This window comes from Phocoena sinus, chromosome 8 (assembly GCF_008692025.1).
Source record: "Phocoena sinus isolate mPhoSin1 chromosome 8, mPhoSin1.pri, whole genome shotgun sequence".
Lineage (NCBI taxonomy): Eukaryota > Metazoa > Chordata > Mammalia > Artiodactyla > Phocoenidae > Phocoena > Phocoena sinus.
The window spans coordinates 40,901,492-40,922,168 of record NC_045770.1 but is presented as its reverse complement, the minus strand read 5'-3'; the positions used below and the strand labels follow the sequence as shown (position 1 = coordinate 40,922,168).

General features: G+C 44.6%; 1 protein-coding gene across 1 annotated transcript; it reads left to right on the top strand.

Moving 5' to 3' along the window:
* Window positions 1-2,423: 2,423 nt before the first annotated feature.
* Window positions 2,424-15,205, top strand: MTNR1B (melatonin receptor 1B). Its single transcript, XM_032641140.1, is given in 4 exon segments — window positions 2,424-2,646; window positions 14,090-14,488; window positions 14,491-14,822; window positions 15,038-15,205. Coding segments are annotated over 4 exon segments (1,122 nt in total).
* Window positions 15,206-20,677: the final 5,472 nt, after the last annotated feature.

Genomic DNA, 20,677 nt, shown 5'->3' with positions numbered 1-20,677 from the left:
TACTTTCTTCCTTTTGGCCATTCTATAATTGGAATTGTATAGAATGTACCCTTTCGTATCTGGCTTCTTTTGCTCAATATAATTTTTTTTTAGATTAATCCATGTTGTTGTGTATATCAGTAGTTTTTATTGCTGGGTGGTATTCACAATTACCACAATTTGTTTACCCGTTCATCTCTCGAGGGACCTTTGGCCTGTTTCCATGTCTGGGTTACTATAAGTAAGGCTGCTCTGGATAATTCAGGCACAGATCTTTTTGTGGGCATATGTTTCATTTTCTTTTCATTTCTGGTCATAGGATGGTATATGTTTAATTCTATAAGAAACTATCAAGCACTTTAAAGTGGCTGTACCATTCTGCATTCTCATAAAAGCGATGTATGAGAGTTCCAGGTACTTTACTTCTTCGCTGGATAGATAATCAGTCATTTTGATTCTAGCGACGCAAACAGAGCTTAAGACAGTGCTTGGCATAAATTTACCCTCAAGACAGATGAGCAGTTGTTATTATCAGAGTAAAAGTGTTCAAGCATTTTAAAGGAAGGGCATCTAAGTTCCTTCTTTCCTATAACCATAGTGCACTCTTCTTCTTGTTCTAACCCCTCCAAAAACCACATTATAATAACCCCCAGTATTGACCATACATCTATTTAAGTATTATTATGTTTAAATAGATGTTTCTAAATCTATTTAAGTATTGTCATGGCTTTTTAAGGAGGACAGGGCAGAGACATCACCAATACTTCCCACATAAACAGCAAGTGCTCAATAAATAGCACAGGTTCGTCTTTCTCCTGCAGCTGCCTAGTGTAACCCTCTCCCTTATTTTGCTCTGGGATCTGTCCCCATATCCTGGAGTCACCACCTCTTTGGGGCTGTACAGCCCCATGGGGACCTCAAACCCTGCCCTTCTTCTTTTTTTTTTTTTTTAACATCATTATTGGAGTATAATTGCTTTACAATGGTGTGTTAGTTTCTGCTTTATAACAAAGTGAACCAGTTATACATATACATATGTTCCCATATCTCTTCCCTCTTGCTTCTCCCTCCCTCCCACCCTCCCTATCCCACCCTTCTAGGTGGTCACAAAGCACCAAGCTGATCTCCCTGTGCCATGCGGCTGCTCCCCACTAGCTATCTACCTTACGTTTGGTAGTGTATATGTGTCCATGCCACTCTCTCACTTTGTCACAGCTCACCCTTCCCCCTCCCCATATCCTCAAGTCCATTCTCTAGTAGGTCTGTTTATCTCTTTCTGACTTACTTCACTTTGTTTTGTTTTTCTCTTTCTGACTTACTTCACTTTGTATGACAGACTGTAGGTCCATCCACCTCACTACAAATAACTCAGTTTCGTTTCTTTTTATGGCTGAGTAATATTCCGTTATATCTATGTGCCACATCTTCTTTATCCATTCATCTGTTGATGGACACTTAGGTTGTTTCCATCTCCTGGCTATTGTAAATAGAGCTGCAATGAACATTTTGGTACATGACTCTTTTTAAATTATGGTTTTCTCAGGCTATATGCCCAGTAGTGGGATTGCTGGGTCCTATGGTAGTTCTATTTGTAGTTTTTTAAGGAACCCCATACTGTTTTCCATAGTGGCTGTACCAATTTACATTCCCACCAGCAGTGCAAGAGGGTTCCCTTTTCTCCACACCCTCTCCAACATTTACTGTTTCTAGACTTTTTGATGATGGCCATTCTGACTGGTGTGAGATGGTATCTCATTGTAGTTTTGATTTGCATTTCTCTAACGATTAATGATGTTGAGCACTCTTTCATGTGTTTCTTGGCAATCTGTATATCTTCTTTGGAGAATTGTCTATTTAGGTCTTCTGCCCATTTTTGGATTGGGTTGTTTGTTTTTTTCATATTGAGCTGCATGAGCTGCTTGTAAATTTTGGAGATTAATCCTTTGTCAGTTGCTTCATTTGCAAATATTTTCTCCCATTCTGAGGGTTGTCTGTTGGTCTTGTTTATGGTTTCCTTCCGACAACCAATCATCAGGTCCCTGACGAACTGCACCTTTTCTAGTCTGAAAATATGGGTGTCCCTAAACACAGTTTCTCTGACGGTGCGCTCAGGCACTGAGGCCCGAACTGGGCCAGGCACGTGCTGGGCTCCGGGTGGCAGTGTGGAGCGGCGCCGTCGCAGCTGCTCCTGAGCTAGCGGTGGGGGGGCGGGGGACGCGCTCCTTGGGCAACGCCTGCACCCCAAATCCTCCTCCCGTTCCTACGTTTTTTCTCTGTCCCTTGCCCATGTTTATCTCTTCCAGGCCCCTCCCCACTGGCCTTCTCCCTGGCCCGCGCGAACTGGGTAGGGAAGGGGGCGGTAGGAGCGCCGGACTTGGCACTGCGCACCCAGCCTGCAGAGAGACTGGGTGCGTGGTGGCTGGCGCGGTGCGGGAGGGTCCACGATGCCCGAGAACGCCTCCTTCGCCAACTGCTGCGAGGCGGGCGGCCGAGCGGAGAGCCGGGTCTGGACTGGGGCAGGAGGCGCGCGGCCCTCCAGGACCCCCCGGCCGCGCTGGGTGGCGCCCGCGCTGTCCGCCAGGCTCATCGTCACCACTGCGGTGGCCATCGTGGCCAACCTCCTGGTCATCCTCTCGGTGCTCGGGAATCGAAAGCTCCGGAACGCAGGTGAGCGCCACGCCCGCTGCTGCGTCGGGCCCCTCTCTGGTGTCTGGTCTTGCCCCTGACCCTGATCCTGTCCGTCCTCAGGGCCCCGCGCCGCGTTCCCTTCTCTCTCACCAGTCCCCGAGTTTGTTCTTGAACTCAAAAGTTAGGGTGAGTTGCTGCCTTTCCCCGACTTGCAGCTCTAGCAAGTGGACCGGGAAGCACTTGGCGCATCAGCACCAGCGTGAATCGGGCGAAGTTTTTCTTGCGCACTTTTTGGCAGACCGGGGCGCTGTGGAAATCCAAGCAGCTGGAAGCCATAGCTCTCCAAGGCGCTCCAGTGTGGGCGGGTCCCCATGGTGCCCCTCCCTGGCCACAGAAATCTCACCATCTTCAACACCTCCATCGCCTGCCAAGCACTGTGGTTCACGCAGCAGGTGGTTAGGAAATATTTGCTGAGACAATGAGTGAATGAATGGAAACGCTCCAGTGAATTTTCGTCCTAGACTTATCTCTTCATCTTGGTTCCAAACAAGAGAGTGCCAAAAGCAGACATCTGCAGCCTCTGCTTGGATGGAACTAAATTGTTTTGCGATAACTGTGGTCTCTAATGAAGACGGGGAATGCGTAGGACTAAACGAAGGTTAAAATAGTGATTTGGCAAAATAGTGTTGCAATCCTGAGAATATTTTTTCCCTTTCAGTCCACTCTCATTTCAACTTTCCCATACTCAGGTGTGCCAGGGAACAAAACCAGAGGGAAGGAGTCCCTAAACTCTGGCCCTGAGAGTCACTGGAGCACACTGACCATTCCAGCTTGGGGAGAAGCTCAATGACCTGTTTGTCAATTTGTCATTTCCCAGTTTGGGTCTTGGAGGCAACTCAAATATTAGAGTGAATTAAAATGAAAAGATAGCAGAAAGCCAACTATATAGCTTAAACATGCTTTTCTAAGGAGGCTGACCATTCAGAAAGGCTATTTTAAACAAATTGTTATATATTTTTTATGTGGCCCTGTGACTCCATGATTTTTATCTAAAGAACAAACAAAAAATAAAAATGTGAGCTTCTGTGCATAATATTGGAAACTTCATATTATTAAGAAGAAGTAACTGTATGGTGACAGATGGTAGCTAGACTTATCATAGTGATCATTTTGAAATGTTAAGAAGCATCGAATCCCTGTATTGTGCCCTAGGAACTAACATATTGTTATAGGTTAATTATACTTCAAAAACAAAGAAAGAAACTCATAGACAAAGAGTGGATTTGTGGTTACCAGAGGCAGGAGCTGAGGGGAGAGGGAACTGAGAGAAGGCAGTCAAAAGGCGCAAACTTCCGGTTACAAGATAACTAAGTACTAGGGATGTAATGTACAACAGGCCACATATGACTCACTCTGCTGTGTGTTACGTATGAAAGTTGTTAAGAGAGTAGATCCTAGTTCTCATGACAAGGAAAAATGTCTTTTTTTCTATTTCTTTTTGTGTCTATATGAGATGATGGATGTTCACTAAACTTATCGCGGTAATCATTTCATGGTATATATAAGTCAAATCATCATGCTGTACCCCTTAAGCTTATACAGAGCTGGATGTCAATTATATCTCAATAAAACTGGAAGAAAAAAAGTAAGCTTTCTAACTCAGTCATTTCAGTAGTGGATGCTCGCATTATCTGCAGTAACTTTTTCAAGATATTATTGTGTCCTTTGAGTAGAGGCTTAACTCCTAGGAAAGAGCCAGTTACTATCAGAAAGCTGTATTTAGTATTTCCATCCTATCACCCTTTTGTAGCAGCCACAAGAATTCATTTCCTGCCCAGGGAGGCAAGGAGGAGGCAGGGCCTCTCTTCCTGACTAGCAGGGTGTTTAGAGGAGACCCGGTGGGCTGCCTACCACGGGCGGGGTGGCTGAAGGTTGAGGGTGCTTTTTCCTTTTGCCTGAAGGAGACAAGCTTATTCTCCCCTCCTCCGTCCCGAGGAGGGCTGGCCTCTTCTGCTGTCCTAGCGAAGTTCATGGAAACCTTATTGATTTGGCCTGGGTGGGTAATGAGCTTGTTAAATTGCTGGCACACCGTGTGTCTTATCCTTCCTAACTCCCTTTGAGTCTGCTACAGCCGGGCACCAGAAAAAATTTTAACACTTTATCTAAATGATATTAATTCCTGACACATTCATTAAAGGCTGTTCCGGTCACACAACCAATTTTTATTTGACCCATGGCTTTATTGATGATAGTCATACATACTATGAAAAATCATAGTATTAATGTAAACTAAATACTTTGGCAGATTGAGATTTCAAAAGATGCCTGAAAACCTACAGCAGTTTGAAGAGTTAGCACCCATTCCACTATTAATCAGGTCTTCTCTTACTGAAGAGTATGGACTTACTTTAAGAAACATTTATCTTAGCGCCTTCTGTAATTGAGTCTGGTTCCTTAATTCATCGTTATTAAGAAAATAGGGCTGTGACAATGAGAACATGTGTATTTCCGATGACTAAGGCACACAGCCCATATTAAAGTCCCAGCAGCATTCTTAGCAGGTGTCAGTATCCTCTACTTGACTATTACAAACCCATTTTCTCTGTGCAGCAGACTCTCATCATTCATAACAGGGATGTTCCTGACAGCGGGGTAGGTGGTTAGATTAACTGTTCTTTTTGAGGGAGGGACTCCCCTGTCTTCAGGTTCTGTTGCTCGTGCTTTGGGTTGACTTTTTTAGAGATGGCACTAGAGCAGGGCAGACAGGAAGGGATGGAGGGAAGATGGGGGGCAGATTCAGGGCACTGCCCCAACTTAGAAGGTAAGGCCAGGTGTGTGTTACACTCTTTGCTATGTTTCCAGAGCCTCACACATTGCGTGGCACTGGTGGCATTTCATATTTCTTGGTGTGTGCTTTCTGGGGCCCGCCACACTTCAGGCTCTGAGGACTTTTCCTTGTGCCCTCCCCTGTCACTCATCCCCAGCCCAGACCTCACCAATGTTCATCCCTGTATTTTCTCTCTCTTCCTCTCCTGCTCTCACAGAACTTTCCTCCATCAAGTTCCTTCTCTCTCTTCTATATTTTACATTTCTGTCTCTTTCCCTTTAGCTTACACACACACACACACACACACACACACACACACACACACACACGGGGCTCCTTTGCTTAAGAGAAAAAAATCCTTCCTTGGTCTTATGTCTCCTTCTAATTTCGGGGCTACCTTTCTCCTCTTTTCAGCCAGACATCTTAATAGAACAGTTTGCATCCATTAATCACCTCATTGCTTCCCATTTCCTCCTCAGCCCCCTGGGGTCTTCCCTCATGGGAAATGCCCCTCTGTGCTGTGTGTGACACTGAAGGCCACTCCCTCCTTGAGACCTTCCATTCCCTCGGCTTACCCGATGCTAGTTTTTGGACCTCCTTCCTCTCTTCCTCTCTCGGACACCTGATCCCTGGGAGTCCTCTTTGGTTCCTTCATTCCCCAAGCCCTCCTGACTTTTGTCTCATAGCATCTCCCCATTTCCCCCTTTCCTGCCCCCCTACTCCTACTGCCCCAATTTACACCCTCATCCTCCCTTGAGCAAACCATGTCCATAGTCACCAGACAGCTTTCCCCACTCCTCTACCCTCCCTGTTACCATGGCCAGGGTCACCCCTGCCTCCAGGGACCACCCTCCATCGACAGAAAGGTGTCCAGCTCCAGGGCACGGCTGGAACAAGCCTCCGGGACCTGCCTAACCCCCTCAATGTCACAGACTTGTCTCACTTCTCCCACTCAGTGCGACACGAGCTGCTGTCTCTCCCACACGGTCCGTGTTCTTTTTTTTTTTTTAATTGGGGTATAGTTTTACAATGTTGTGTCGGTTTCTGCTGTACAACGAAGTGAATCAGCTATATTTATGCATATATCCCCTCCCTCTTGGACCACCCTGCCCCCCGCCATCCCACCCATCTAGGTTGATGCTCTATCATCTTGGGAGGCTCCCTGCCTCTTTTCGGCCATTGAATATCTCTTTCAAACCCCTTCCTCAGCTCCCCTGCGGGTTGTTGATTTTTACCATTAATAGCATAAAAGGTGTGGTTACTGTCTTTCCCCCTCCCCAGCCCAGCCCAGGCTCCTGCATGCCCTCCCCATACAACACCTCCCTCACTGTATTGCTCTTAGTTTTTTTTCTCTCCCCACTGGACTGTGAGATCCTTGAGAGCAGAGACTTTTATTCCATTTCTAAAACTGAATATAGACTTGCTGAAACAAATTGAAGTGGACAAGATGCCAGGAAGGCAGTGAGACAGAAGCTATTAATTTTGCTTCATGAGGTGAGGTCCACTCAGCACCGCTCACGCCATCAGTACAATTCTCATGGAACTGAATTGCTCTGAGCACTGAAAGCCCAAAGTACACCTGACTCTCGTCCTCAGACACTGAGTGGCACCTGCACTAGGGTGTATCTTGATCCCTGCTGTTCCTGTGTGGCCAGTGGGCTCCGTAAAATTGTGCCCCAGTGACTCCTTAGGGAGTTTATCTTTGTTTTTTTTAATTTTTATTGCAGTATAGTTGATTTACAATGTTGTGTTAGTTTCAGGTATACAGGAAAGTGCGTTAGTTATACACACACACACACACACATATATATATATATATATATATATATATATATATATATATACACCCACTCATTTTTTTTTTTTAAGATTTTTCCCATATAGGTCATCACAGAGTATTGAGTGGAGCTCCCTGTGCTATACAGCAGGTTCTTACTAGTTATCTATTTTATATATAATAGTGTGTATATGCCTCTTGCCCGTCTGGCTGGAGGCTGCCCGCTTTAAACTGCCTGTAAAATTGAGCCTCCTGCCCTTACCTGCGCCATCTTGACTGTCAGCCACACAGAAGAGAGCTGAGAGAAACGTGTCCTTACTGTAACATCGAGATAGTCTCCATCAGCAAGGGGAGAGCACAACAGCATTCATGATTCTTGGCCCATCAGCACAGGGACCCTAATTTCCCTGGTGACGATCAAGAGCCATGGTCGGACAATGGATTTTTGTACTGCAGATGGATTAAGAGGCTGTCGGAGAGGTGTTATTAGTGAGCGGATGCATATCCATACCTAGGACATCCCTGTGATTTGTAAGGAAAAAGGATGTGGACTATTTGACAGGAAAACATGGAGGATTTGCTTGCCGAACACCCAGGTCCTTGTCCGGAATCCACTCTGTCCTCTGGAAGCCCAGCGATGCGTAGAGACTGCATCATCTCTTATCCAGAACCAGTGACTGCATTGCAGACTTCCTGATGGGGATTTTCAGCCTGGCACATGTTGGCATCCCCAGTTACATTAGAGCAGAGCCTGCCATGCGGCCCCTTTTCCTCCCACTTGTTGATGGAGGAGGTAAATGATGATTGAATAAGGAGGCTGGCCCTAGGCAAAAGCTCTTGAAAGGCCTGGAGGAAATATTTAATAGACCCACAGCCCCTGCCCTTCAGGCGTTACAAGGTAAGGTGGAGCCCACTTCATCCAGGCTCTACCCTACCACTGAATACGCCTGGAGGTGCCCCTTGGTGACAGGCGTCTTTTAACCTGCTGAGCTTCTGGGGTTTGGAGGGCTTCTTATCAACTGAAAACCAAACTGGGCTCCATTGGACTCCATCCCTGGTATTGCCTGAACTTTCCAACTTCACATTTCGCCTCTGAATACTTATTTTCTCTTTACCAGGCAAAAATGAAAGCATTTTAAATCTCTTAATTATGTCTTTAGCCAAATAATCAGGAAAGCTCATAATCCTCGATAATTCCTCCCATAGAGTCCTTAGCAGCCCCGTGTGTGAGCACTTTCATGTTAGACTGCCTTTTTCTTCCCCCCGCACAAAGTCGGAGTCTATATTTAGCATGATATGCGGCAAAACTCAGAAGATCCTGATGCTGCTGTGAGGTCTTACAGTTTAAAATACTTATGGCTGAAAGAGGAAAAGTTAGGGGGTTGGGAAGTAAAGTTGCAGTTCTGAGGGTATTTACACTCTAGATGCAATGTCCTAATTTCTTCATCGTCCTCACCCTATAGGACTTCTCACATCTTATCTCCCAGGGAGCTTAGTCCAACCTTCTGAGCCTCTTTCTTGTTCTTTGTAATAATAATATAAAACTGTTATAATTGTATATAATTATAATAATATAAAAACCCATAATAATATAAATAATAATGCAGCCGATAATATAAAAATTACAATAATAAATAATAGCTACGATTGTTATGTGTAGGGTTAGCAGATGCAAACTATTATATATAGAATGGATCAACAACAAGGTCCTACTGTATAGCACAGGGAACTATATTCAATATCCTGTGATTAAACCATAATAGAAAAGAATATAAAAAAGGACGTATATAGATGTATAACTGAATTGCTTTGCTGTATAGCAGACATTAACACAACATTGTAAATCAGCTATACTCCAATGAGAGAAAGATTGCTATGTGCTTATTATGTGTCAGATACAAGCCTCTCTCATTTAAAAGAGAGAGAAAGAGAAGAGAAAAAAAATATCTTATACAATCTCCCCATCAAAGGATAGCCCTTTCCAAGTACCATCCATTTCTCTCCATTTCTCTTGAAGGCAAAGCTGGTTGGGAGGGCAGCCTCCAGTGCAAAAGTTTATCCTCCAACACTCAACAGAATTCACCCTTGCTAACATCACTGCTGATCTCCTAACTGGCAGGTGACATGGGCACTTTTCTCATTCTTGTGGATGACCAAAAACTCTACACCCTTAATCCCTTTGACATTTCTTTTTCCTGGTTTCCTCTTGTTTCTCTTTTTGCTTTTTCTCCCTCTTTCTCTGTTCACATATTCTGGGTGTTGGTTTCTTGATCTGTAAAGTGGAAACCATGCAATCAACCTTAAAGGATTCTTGTGAGAAACAACTGAGTCCCTTTACGTGAATGCACATTATAAACGTCAAGGTACTATACCAATTGTGGGTTGTTTTTTTTTTTGGTTATAATTAAAGTAATAAAATGACTCCATAAGAGTTTCCAAGCAATGCCTTGATGGTTATGGAATATGATTTTGTAATAAGCATCTCAGTTAATTATTGAAATGGGTGCATATGCTCTTAAATATATTTTATTCTTTTAAGTGGTTAAAATACCCCCATCATATTTTTTATACGATTAGCTTGCTTAGTAATCCTTTCCTTTTTAAATTAACGTGATGTTAGATTTCAACTCAGCCCTTGTATGATTCATCCACACGCTCCAGGGTTTTCACAAACAATGTGATTTGGGAAGAAAACAATCTCCACCCTCAAAGAATTTGGGAATCTAATTAGGAGCTTATGTTAATATAAAAGTGCATTGTTTTAGTATTTGAGAGGAAGTCACATTTTTAACAAATTATCTGTTCAGTTATTTCAAATGCCTATCCCAGAATATAACTAACAAGAATATCTCACATTAGTTTGGAGACTGTTATTATGTCTTAAATTTTTTCCCATGCAGGATCCCATCTGAGGTGAACAGCCATCCTGGGATGGAGGCAGGCCTTTGTGGTTTTGTCTGGCCCCTTGCTGAATTGTCCTGCTTAACCAGCCCCATCCTCCAGTACTGCCCTCAGCCCCAAGATGACTTAGTTCTTCCCCACTGTTCCCACCACCTCGTGCTAGCCTCCAACCCACTCTCACCACACTGAAGAGCCACTGTTTCTGTGTCTCTTTCCCCAACAGCACTGTTAGCATCTCAATGGCAGGGGCGTGTCTTTCACCCATCACTGCACCCTACCCAAGTGTGATAGGTGCTCAATAAATATATTACACGTTTGAACAAATGGAGGATGGAAGAAAACCTCAAGGCATGGAAAGTTTAACCCTGTTAGAAATGATAGATCATCTGTTTACTTCCCTATCGTAACCCTCATCACGTCTTGATTTTATTGAATTGTCTCTTCTATGAGACCACGAGCTTTGTAAGAGGAGGGGATGTGTCTCTCTTGTTCACCATGCCCCAGAATAGGCCAGAGCCAATACCTAGTAAATACTCTGCAGTATTTATTGAGCAAATGACTCAATGACTATCTATTTCTACATTGCCAATTTTAGCTCAATGACCAGAGACAATTTAAAACCAAGAAATTCCTCTAGGAAAATAGGGTGGGTACAGGGAAGAGCTTTATCTTCCAGAATTCTCCTATCTGATGAAAACTAGATAGCTGAACATCTGCTGGCTCCTTCTCAGATTTCCAGATTCCCATTAAGGGCTAGATTTCCCAAAAAGAAGGAGAAAGTAGGCCAGGGGGGAGGGGATTATGGTGGCTGTATGTGTGGAGGGATGTGCTTTGTATATGAATGCAAAGGGAAGGGAGTTCCATATTAGTACAAAACCTTGTTGTTGAGGTCTGTCTCCACTAATACGCCCTGTCTGATAGAGGCAGATGGAAATAAGTCACGCCAAGACTCGTGATATAAATATTCATTAGAAACCTGTGCACCAGATGATAAGCAGTGCTGTATGTCCTGGTTGATTTCTCACCTGTCTGGAGAAAACATGAATAGAGAACTCGCTCTCTCTTTGACTGTCATCTAGACAGGGTCTGGCTTCTTACAGATGGGAGACAAAGCAAGAATTTTATTCGTCTAACTTGGAATTGAGTCAAGAAAGTCAGGAGATGGTATGACGTCTGAGGGCAGATGGATCTACAGCAGAAACTGGTTGATTTCAGCCTTATAGGAACCCCAGAAATAACGGGGGAGAGTAATTGAAACACTTTCCACGTGGAGTTGAATGTGTTCTTCCCACTAGTTACAAGCTGTTTGCCAGCTTCTGGGGCATTATTAGGGGATGAGCCACATGAACACGACAGAGCTTGACTTGCTTTCCCGGGAACAGCTGGCTGAGCTAGCACCTGCCCCCAGCCGCACTTGACTCTCTCCACATGTGCTTGCAAGGGCCAAAAGCTTTGTTGCCACTCAGCCAGGAAGCCAGTGGGCACTGCAGAGACCAGTATTCCCACATGGGAAAGAAGGGATTTTCTTCACAGAAAGAATCATGTGGAGTGTGTGAGGAGGGGGAAGGAGGGCTCCAAAATGAAAGGAGGGAACGGAAGAAACAATAGTCACAGAGAAAAGAAGTTCAGTGACTAGGTCAAGTTCAAAGTGGCAGGACTGAGATTACCCCAGATCACTCCACCTTCCAGCGCCACTTCCCAATGTCAAAACAACATTTAATTTTTTTTTTTTTTTGAGGAGTCTCCATACCGTTTTCCACAATGACGGCTTCAGTGTACATTCCCACCAACGGTGCACGAGGGTTCCCTTTTCTCCACACCCTCTCCAGCATTTGCTATTTGTGTTCTTTTTAATCATAGCCATTCTGACAGGTGTGAGGTGATGTCTCATTGTGGTTTTCATTTGCATTTCCCTGATGATTAGTGATGTTGAGCATCTTTTCATGTGCCTGTTGGCCATTTGGATGTCTTCTTTGGAAAAATATCTATTCAGGTCTTCTGCCCATTTTTTGATCAGGTTTGTTTTTTTGATATTGAGTTGCATGAGCTATTTATATTTTGGATATTAACCCCTCATCGGACATATCATTTGCAAATAATTTTCTCCCATTCAGTAGGCTGCCCGTAAGATCCAGCAGTTCCACTGCTGGGTATATATCCCCCCAAAAAGAAAACACAAATTTAAAAAGATACACGCACCCCAATGTTCATAGTAGCCTTATTTACAGTTACCAAGGTATGGAAGTAACCTATGTGTCTATCAACAGATGAAAGGATAAAAAAGATGTGGTGTATACACACACACACACACACACACACACACACACACACACACACACTGGAATATTACTCAACTGTAGCAAAGAACGAAATTTTGCCATTTGCAACAACATGGATGGACCTGGAGGGTATTATGCCTGGTAGAATAAGTCAGACAGAGAAAGACAAATACTGTATGTTATCACTTATATGTGAAATCTAAAAAATACAGCAAACTAGTGAATATAACAAAAAAGTAGCAGATTCACAGATATAGAGAACAAACTAGCGGTTATCAGTGGGGAGAGGGAAGGGGGAGGGGCAACATAGTGATAAGGGATTTAGAGAGACAAAATACTATGTACAAAATAAATAAACTACAAGTACTGCACAGGGAGTATAGCCAATATTTTATAATAACCTTAAATGGAGTATAATCTATAAAAATACTGAGTCACCTCTGTGCTTTCATTAATACTATCTGATTTTTCATCTGCTTTGTCTGTCTCTGCAGCTTTTTGAAGGCAGGAATTATGTCTTGTGTCTGTATCACTTTCCTCCCAGTTAATCAATAAATGTTTGTTGAATGAAAACAATAATACTGAATCACTATGTTGTACACCTGAAACTAATACAATATTGTAAATCAGCTATACTTTAATTAACCAAAAAGAACACTTACAATTCTAGAAAGAGACAAGGACTCCTGATTCAGCTGAAAACAAGAAATTCGAGAGAGGAAGTCCCTCTCTCTCTTGAGACCAAGTAAGTTCTCAGTAGTGGAGTCAAAACCTGAAATCCACCAGTGGAGACAGAGAACAAGACTGAGAATTAAATGAACAAGAAGGAGACTCCCCTGCATCCCAAGCAGGTACTAAGATGTATGTTTCTTGCCTTGTAGTACCAACCATACAGAATTTGAGGGGGCTTTTCTCCCATTAAGTAAATAGATCCCTGAGATAGTAGAATAGGAAGGAATCTCACAGTTCAATCTGAGGCAGGCTTCTCCTTTACCATTCAACTTGTACTTGAATACCTCGAGAGACACGGAAGCTCACTACCTGGAAAGCACTTAAAGTATCCAAATCATCTCCTTTCTATTCAGTTACATCCTGTCTCCCTCGGGCCCTAACCTAGCTCTGGACTCAGGAGCAGTTGGGTCCTGAGAACTCCCAGGGAGCTAACAGATGTCTTTTTGGTCAGTTCTAAGTGGAGTTACCCCAAGCATCTGAGGTCAAAATAGGCACTTCAAGAAGGCTGCCTGTGGGTCTTCCAGCTTCCCAGACGTCCTATGGAGTCTTCCCTGAGATGGGTTGAGACTGAGGGTCAGGACATGGAGGGCTGGGAACGCCCTTTCTCTACCTTGTGTGTTTGCATGTAGCTGCAAGTACAGAGTCTGCTTTGCCTGAGGGTCTGACTCAGGGGAACTCCCCACTGAGTGGCTGTGAAGCTCCCTTTCTCCAAACCCCCTTGAAGCCAGACCACAGCCTGAGTTTTCTGGTTGCTGTGTCTTCTGGATCCCTTCCCTCTGCCTGATGCTTTGGACCCCTGAGGTGGTCACAGCAGCCTCCGCAGAGTACCCACAGACGTATGGTGGCGGTGGCGCATCAGTGTCCTGGGAGAGTCCCTCCTATGAGGGACAAAGGCTAGAATATTCTACAGAATAGAGATCGTGGGGTTTTGTCCTGACGACTCTTGCTTCCTGTTTCCCGCTCCAGGTAATTTGTTCTTGGTGAGTCTGGCATCGGCTGACCTGGCCTTGTGCCCCTACCCGCTAATCCTCTTGGCCATCTTCCACGACAGCTGGGCCCTGGGGGAGGCGTGCTGCAAGGCCAGCCCCTTTGTGATGGGTCTGAGCGTCATCGGCTCCGTCTTCGACATCACTGCCATTGCCATTAACTGCTACTGCTACGTCTGCCACAGCGTGACCTACCACCTCATCTGCTGCCACTGGCACACCCCCCTCTACATCTGCCTTGTCTGTCTCCTCACCCTGCTGGCCCTGGTACCCAGCTTCTTCGTGGGGTTCCTGGAGTATGACCCACGCATCTACTCTTGCACCTTCATCCCGACGGTCAGTGCCCGGTACACGGTGGCAGTGGTTGTCGTCCACTTCCTCCCCCCACGGCTGTTGTGTGCTTCTGTTACCTGCGCACCTGGGTGCTGGTGCTCCGGGCCTGCAGGAAGGTCAAGTCGGAGAGCAATCCATGCCTGTGGTCCAGTAACATCCGGAGCTTTCTGACCACGTTCGTGGTGTTTGTGATCTTTGCCGTCTGCTGGGCACCCCTGAACTGCATCAGCCTTGCTGTGGCCATTGACCCAGAAGTGGCTCCCCAGGTCCCAGAGGGCCTCTTTGTCACTAGCTACTTACTGGCTTATTTCAACAGCTGCCTTAATGCCATCGTCTATGGGATCCTGAACCAGAACTTCTGCAGGGAACACAAGAAGATCGTCTCTGGGGCTTCCCTGGTGGCGCAGTGGTTAGGGGTCCGCCTGCCGATGCAGGGGACACGGGTTCGTGCCCCGGTCCTGGAAGATCGCACATGCCGCGGAGCGGCTGGGCCCAAGAGCCATGGCCACTGAGCCTGCGGGTCCGGAGCCTGTGCTCTGCAACGGGAGAGGCCACAAGAGTGAGAGGCCTGCGTACCGCAAAAAAAAAAGAGAAGATCGTCTCTGCCTTCTGGAACCCATGGCACTACCTGCAGGACTCTTCCAAGGGCAGCCAGGCATTGGGGCCAGAAAGCTAAGCTCCCACAGTGGTTAACATCCAGCCCCCTGTCCAGGCAGATGCTCTCTTGCCTGATCCCTGGCCGGGCAACAAACTCATGAAATGATGGGAGTGAATCTGCTCCAAGGGTGAGATCAGGCGGCCTCCTGGACCATGCCAGCCATTCACAGGACAGCACACAGTTTGTGGAACTTCATCCTGTGGACAAGAAGCCCGTCAACACCCTTGGTTCAGGTTGGTCAGAGACACCTGCAGGTACTGGGGGCCACGTCCCAGCAAGCACAGCTATGGACCTGGCAGACCCACTCTCCCGGGAGCGCTAGGGCTTAGCACAGGCAAGGGCCAAGGAAGGAACAGAATGCAGAGGGGCCTGGGGTGGAAGAGGCCAGTTCCTTCCCACGGGCTGCCTTCTTGTCCTCCTGCTTTGGCCTCCTTGCTGCTTTTGCCCCTTCCCCTGAGAGTGGGTATCTCCTCTGTTAGCAAGGACGGAAGATCAAGCTCTGCAGTGCTGGAAGGTGGGTAGCTCTGCAGGGCCTCTGGGGGCTGGCGTGGTGCAGAGGGTAAGCATCCTGTACTCTCCACCGCTGACCTTCCCTACGTATACGTGTGTGCGCACGTGCAGGCATACACACGCACACACGCACATACCACCCTATATGCACTGTACACACCACCCACATCACACTCTACACACACACACACACCACACACGCTCTACACAGTCTACACACCACCCCATATCACCCTGTAAGCACACACATACCACACACACACACACACACACACACACACTCCTCAGGCATCTGGAGTCTGCCAGGCTCCCTTTCTTGGTTCCACCCTGTTCAAGCTGTGTGACTGGGAGAGGTCCCCTAACCTCTGTTTTCTTCAGTTTACAGCCCTTAAAACGGAGACCATGCTGCTGCCTGCCTCCCGGGGTTGTGTGAGGAGTCGCCGCGATGATACTGTTTAAGAGCTGAGGACCATGGCTGGCACTCAGTTATCATTCCCTCTTATTATTATCCTAACTACTTAAAATGAAAGGTAACCTTGAAGGAGAGGAGAAATGACACACAAAGACAGGGAGGGAGGGAAGAGGATGGGGAGGTGTGTGTGGAGGTGGGAGGGGCTGCATCCCAGTTCCTTCCTCAGGCTGTGTACTCCTGGGTTTTCTTTTTATTTTTCCAAAACTTAATAACATTGGAATATTATTGTTAAACATTCGGTAATCATATTTAAACATTTGACATTTCAGAGGAGGGACAGTTAGTCTTCAATGTAGCTGCTAGATTGTTCTAGCAGTCAGTAAACACACATCTGGGATACCAGGTAGATGCTCACTTTTCAAGTGAAAAACTGAGATTGGTAGAGAAGCAGAACATCACGAGGGTGATAGCTTATCTTTTCTAACGCTTTCTCTTCTTCATATTCTTTTTTTTTTTAATTTACTTACTTATTTTTATTGCAGTATAGTGGATTTACAATGTTGTGTTAGTTTCAGGTGTTCAGCAATCAGACTTTCTATCTGTAGACGTCTCAGGTCCTCATCTGGCACCAAAGGGTTTAGCCTCCTTCTTCAATTCCACAAAGCATGAATTGAGTGCCCTTTGCTGGTGGGCCCAGAGTAGGGAGCAAAAGGCCTGTTGGCCGCCCTCTGTGTGGTCAGTGTCTGGTAAGGTTTTCAGATCAGCTAACATTCATGGGGTGTTTGCTTGTATCAAGTGGGGTAGTAAGTGCTGGATATGCATTACCTCATTTAGTTCTTACAAAACTCTTTGAAACAATATTATCCATGTTTATACTAAGAAACTGAACCTTAAAGAAGTGACGTGATTTCCCGAGTTCAGAGCTATTGAGTTCAAAGGTAGGTGTGGGGCCCCAGTCTGTCTGGCAGTAACACCCACTTCTGCCTGACTCCCCAGACACACACCTCGGAATGTGTGGCAGGAGCAAAGCAGAGTGGGCAAAGTACCCAAATGCAAGAGGTAACTGGGGCATCCAGGGAGACAGAAAAGTTGCCTCAGGCAGCCGCTGCTTTGCAGACGAAGAGCCCAGAATGCTGACCTCAGTGTCAGGCTAGATGTTCTCACTTCCCTTATAATGTTAGGAATTAGGATGGGGGCTGTGCCTAGTCACTGGGTCATCACCTAGGACCTTGTTAAACAGGAATACGCTCCGGGCTCCACCCAAAACATGTCGACTGCGGAGATCTTGGGAAGGGTCTGGGAATCTGATTCTGACCCTGGTGGTCTTCAACCAGACTGTTAGGAATGTAGGTGTTCCAGCCCTGGTTACCTGCAGGTTGGGATCCATCTACCTGGTGTGGAGAGCCCCGTCCAAGGAGGCCTCCCAGTCCAGACCTCAGGCTGAGAGAAAAACCAAGAGCCTAAGGCTTCTCTCTGGGCTGCAGCCACTTTTCTTGTCTCTGGGTGGAGCCTGTGCTGACTGGGTCTGGCATGGGTTTGCTCTCTGTTCTCCCAGTCTCCTACCCCCTGGCACCAACTACAGGGGTTGGCCCATCACTCCTGACATGGAGGCAATGGGGTGTCCCCCAGCTGCTCCCCTTAGCCCTATCTTTTAGCTCCAGGTTGAGTGTATGGCACAAGATCAATGAATACAATTGAAGGAACAAAAGCTCGCTTCAGTTTGCTGGGCCCGCCGCTGTCACCTGGTTTGCCAGGGCTCAGCACTGACAGTCCACTAACTGGGACCTTTTCTCGTTTCCATAGGTTTCGGTGGTGATGGTCCAGGAGCTGAGAGAATGAAGGGGCATACGGAAAACCCATGGCATCAGGCACGTACATACTCACGTGGAATGGCTTCACACTCTGGACTCTGATTTTAAATAAAGACAATTTTGCTGCAATAGTGTGGGAACTCTGTTCACCCTCTACCTCTTTGATGCTGGACAATCTTGTCAAAGATACCACCTTGCAACCTTCCTTCCCATCTGCGTTAGTTTGCTGGGGCTAGCATGAGAAAGTACCACAGAGCAGGTGGCTTAATCCCAAGAAAACCCTGTTCCTACCCTCAGAATGTTTGAGGCTAGTGTTGAACAGAATCTAACTAAAGCTGCAAGACTAGACCTGGGTAACTACAGGTTAGATTGAGGCAGGAACCCCCCCCGCTCCGCCACTGCCCCCGCCACATGCACACACATACCAGAAGCCTGACAGAACAGATGTGCCCTTTTCTGGGAATAAGTTGTTTTTATTTCAGTTTTAACTGCTCTTTTCACAAAATAGCTGGCATACCACAAGCCAAAAATATATGAGACACGCAAAGAGGAAAGAAAATTCAACCCCTGGACAAGAGAAGAATCATCCATAGAAGGAAACCCAGAGATGGTGCAAATGTTGGAATTGGAAGATAAAAACTTGAAAATAACTGTAAAAAGTATGTTAAAGGATGTAGTAGAAAAGGTGGACAACATGTGTGAAGGGGAATTTTAGCACAGAAATGAAAATTATGTTTAAAAATGGAAATGTTGAAATAAAAACTGTGATAACAGGTACGAAAAGTTTATTTGAAGGGTTTAACAGAGAACTGGACAGGGCAGAGTAAAGGAAACAAAGCAAAACTGGCAAAGGAAAAGGACCCTGAGGGAAATCTGGAGGAAAACAGGTGCCATCTTCCAAGAGTCCTCTCCTAGTAGAACCACACAGGAAACAATTATTCCAGCAACAAATTATTATAACACAGGACTTCCCTGGTGGTCCAGTGGTTAAGACTCTGTGCTTCCACTGCAGGGAGCACAGGTTCAATCCCTGGTGGGGGAACTAAGATCCTGCATGCCACATGACATGGCCAAAAAAAAAAAAACTTATTATAACACACATGAAGCATTGTCTCCCAGGGAACCTTGCCTGAACTAAGGTGTTCAGGGTTTTTAATTGGAGCTCAGGTACATAGGCACCTTGTGCTTAGCATGGACCAAAACTCCAGATTCCCCAAAAGGAAGCAGGTGTTCACCACTAGAAACATTATTTGTATAAACAATTTCAGTACAATGAGCCACTCTTTCAATTATCAAATGGTGAGAACCCTCTCGGAATCCAAGTTCCCAGGTGGGGGTCAAGGGCCAACCTCACAAACAGACCTTTCTAAGGATGACAGTCTCAGACCTGTTATGTTAACTCTTTTCTGCACATTCCCTAATTGCAAATTAAGTACATACGTCTAAAAAACCATAGGCCAAAGAAAAATCACAAGGGAAATAAAGTATTTTGAACTGAATGGTAATGTAGAAAGTAATGTATCAGAATTTGTGGAATGAAGCTAAAGCAACACTTAGAGTGATTGCGACTTTAAAGACCTATATCATAAAAGAAAAAAAGATACGAAATCAATAACCTAAGTTTTCACCCTTAGTGAGACCTATTAAGAAAAAGAGAGTGAAAGAGGACAGAGAAATAAACAAGTTACAAATATCAAGAGCAAAAGAGCGAGAATTACTATAGATTCTAAAGACATTAAAAGATAGTAAGGCAATTATGAATAATATTATGCCAATAGATTTAACAGCTTAGAAATAATGGATAAATTCAATGAAAGCCACAGATTACCAAAACTGATAAATAATGAAATAGAAAATTTGAAAAGCTCTGCATCTATTAAAGAAATTGAATTTGCAATTAAAAAAATCTTCCCACATAGAAAACTACTGGCCCACATAATTTAATTTGTGAATTCTATCAAACATTTAAGAAAGAAATAATACTAACCTTACACACACATAAAATAGTGGAAGAGAAAGCATTTCCCAATGTATATTGTGAAACCATCATAACCCTTATAGCATACAATGTCATTAGAAAAAGAGAAAAAATTACGTGCAGAAAAGAAAAATTATATCCTGCATAAACAAAGATGCAAAAATCCATAATAATATATTAGCAAATTGATTCCAAAAATATACAAAAAAAGATAATACATCATGATCAAGGTGGTGGTGGGGGGTTATCCAGGAATATAAAGTTGATTTTTACATTTGAAAATCAAAGTATTGATAATTTATAATATTAATAGAACAAAAGAGAAAATTATCTCAAAAGATGCAAAAATTCATTTTATACCATTCAACCTTCATTCATGATAACAACTTTTGGAAAACTAGGAGTAGAAGGGAATTTCCTCAATCTGGTAAAGGGTATCTTTGAAAAGCCTACAACTAATAGCATACTTTGTAGTGAAACCATGAATGTTTTTCCCCTAAGACAGAACAAGGATATCTACTCTTTCATTGTTTTGCTGGAAGTCCTAACATTACAATAAGTCAAGAAAAAGAAAAGTCACACATATTGTAAAAAGAAGTAAAACTGTCTTTATTCTCAGATTACATGATTGTATATGTCGAAAACCCTATGGAAACTTAAAAAAAAAAAAAGCTACCATAATTAGTAAGTGAATTTAGTAAGGTCACATGATACAGGGTAAATATTTTTTAAATCTATAGTTTTTCTGTAGACTACCAATGATAAATTGAAAATAAAATTTTAAAACAATACTATTTGTAATAACACAAAAATAAACAGGATTCATCAAACAAGATATGTACAAAGCCTCTATACAGCACTACAAA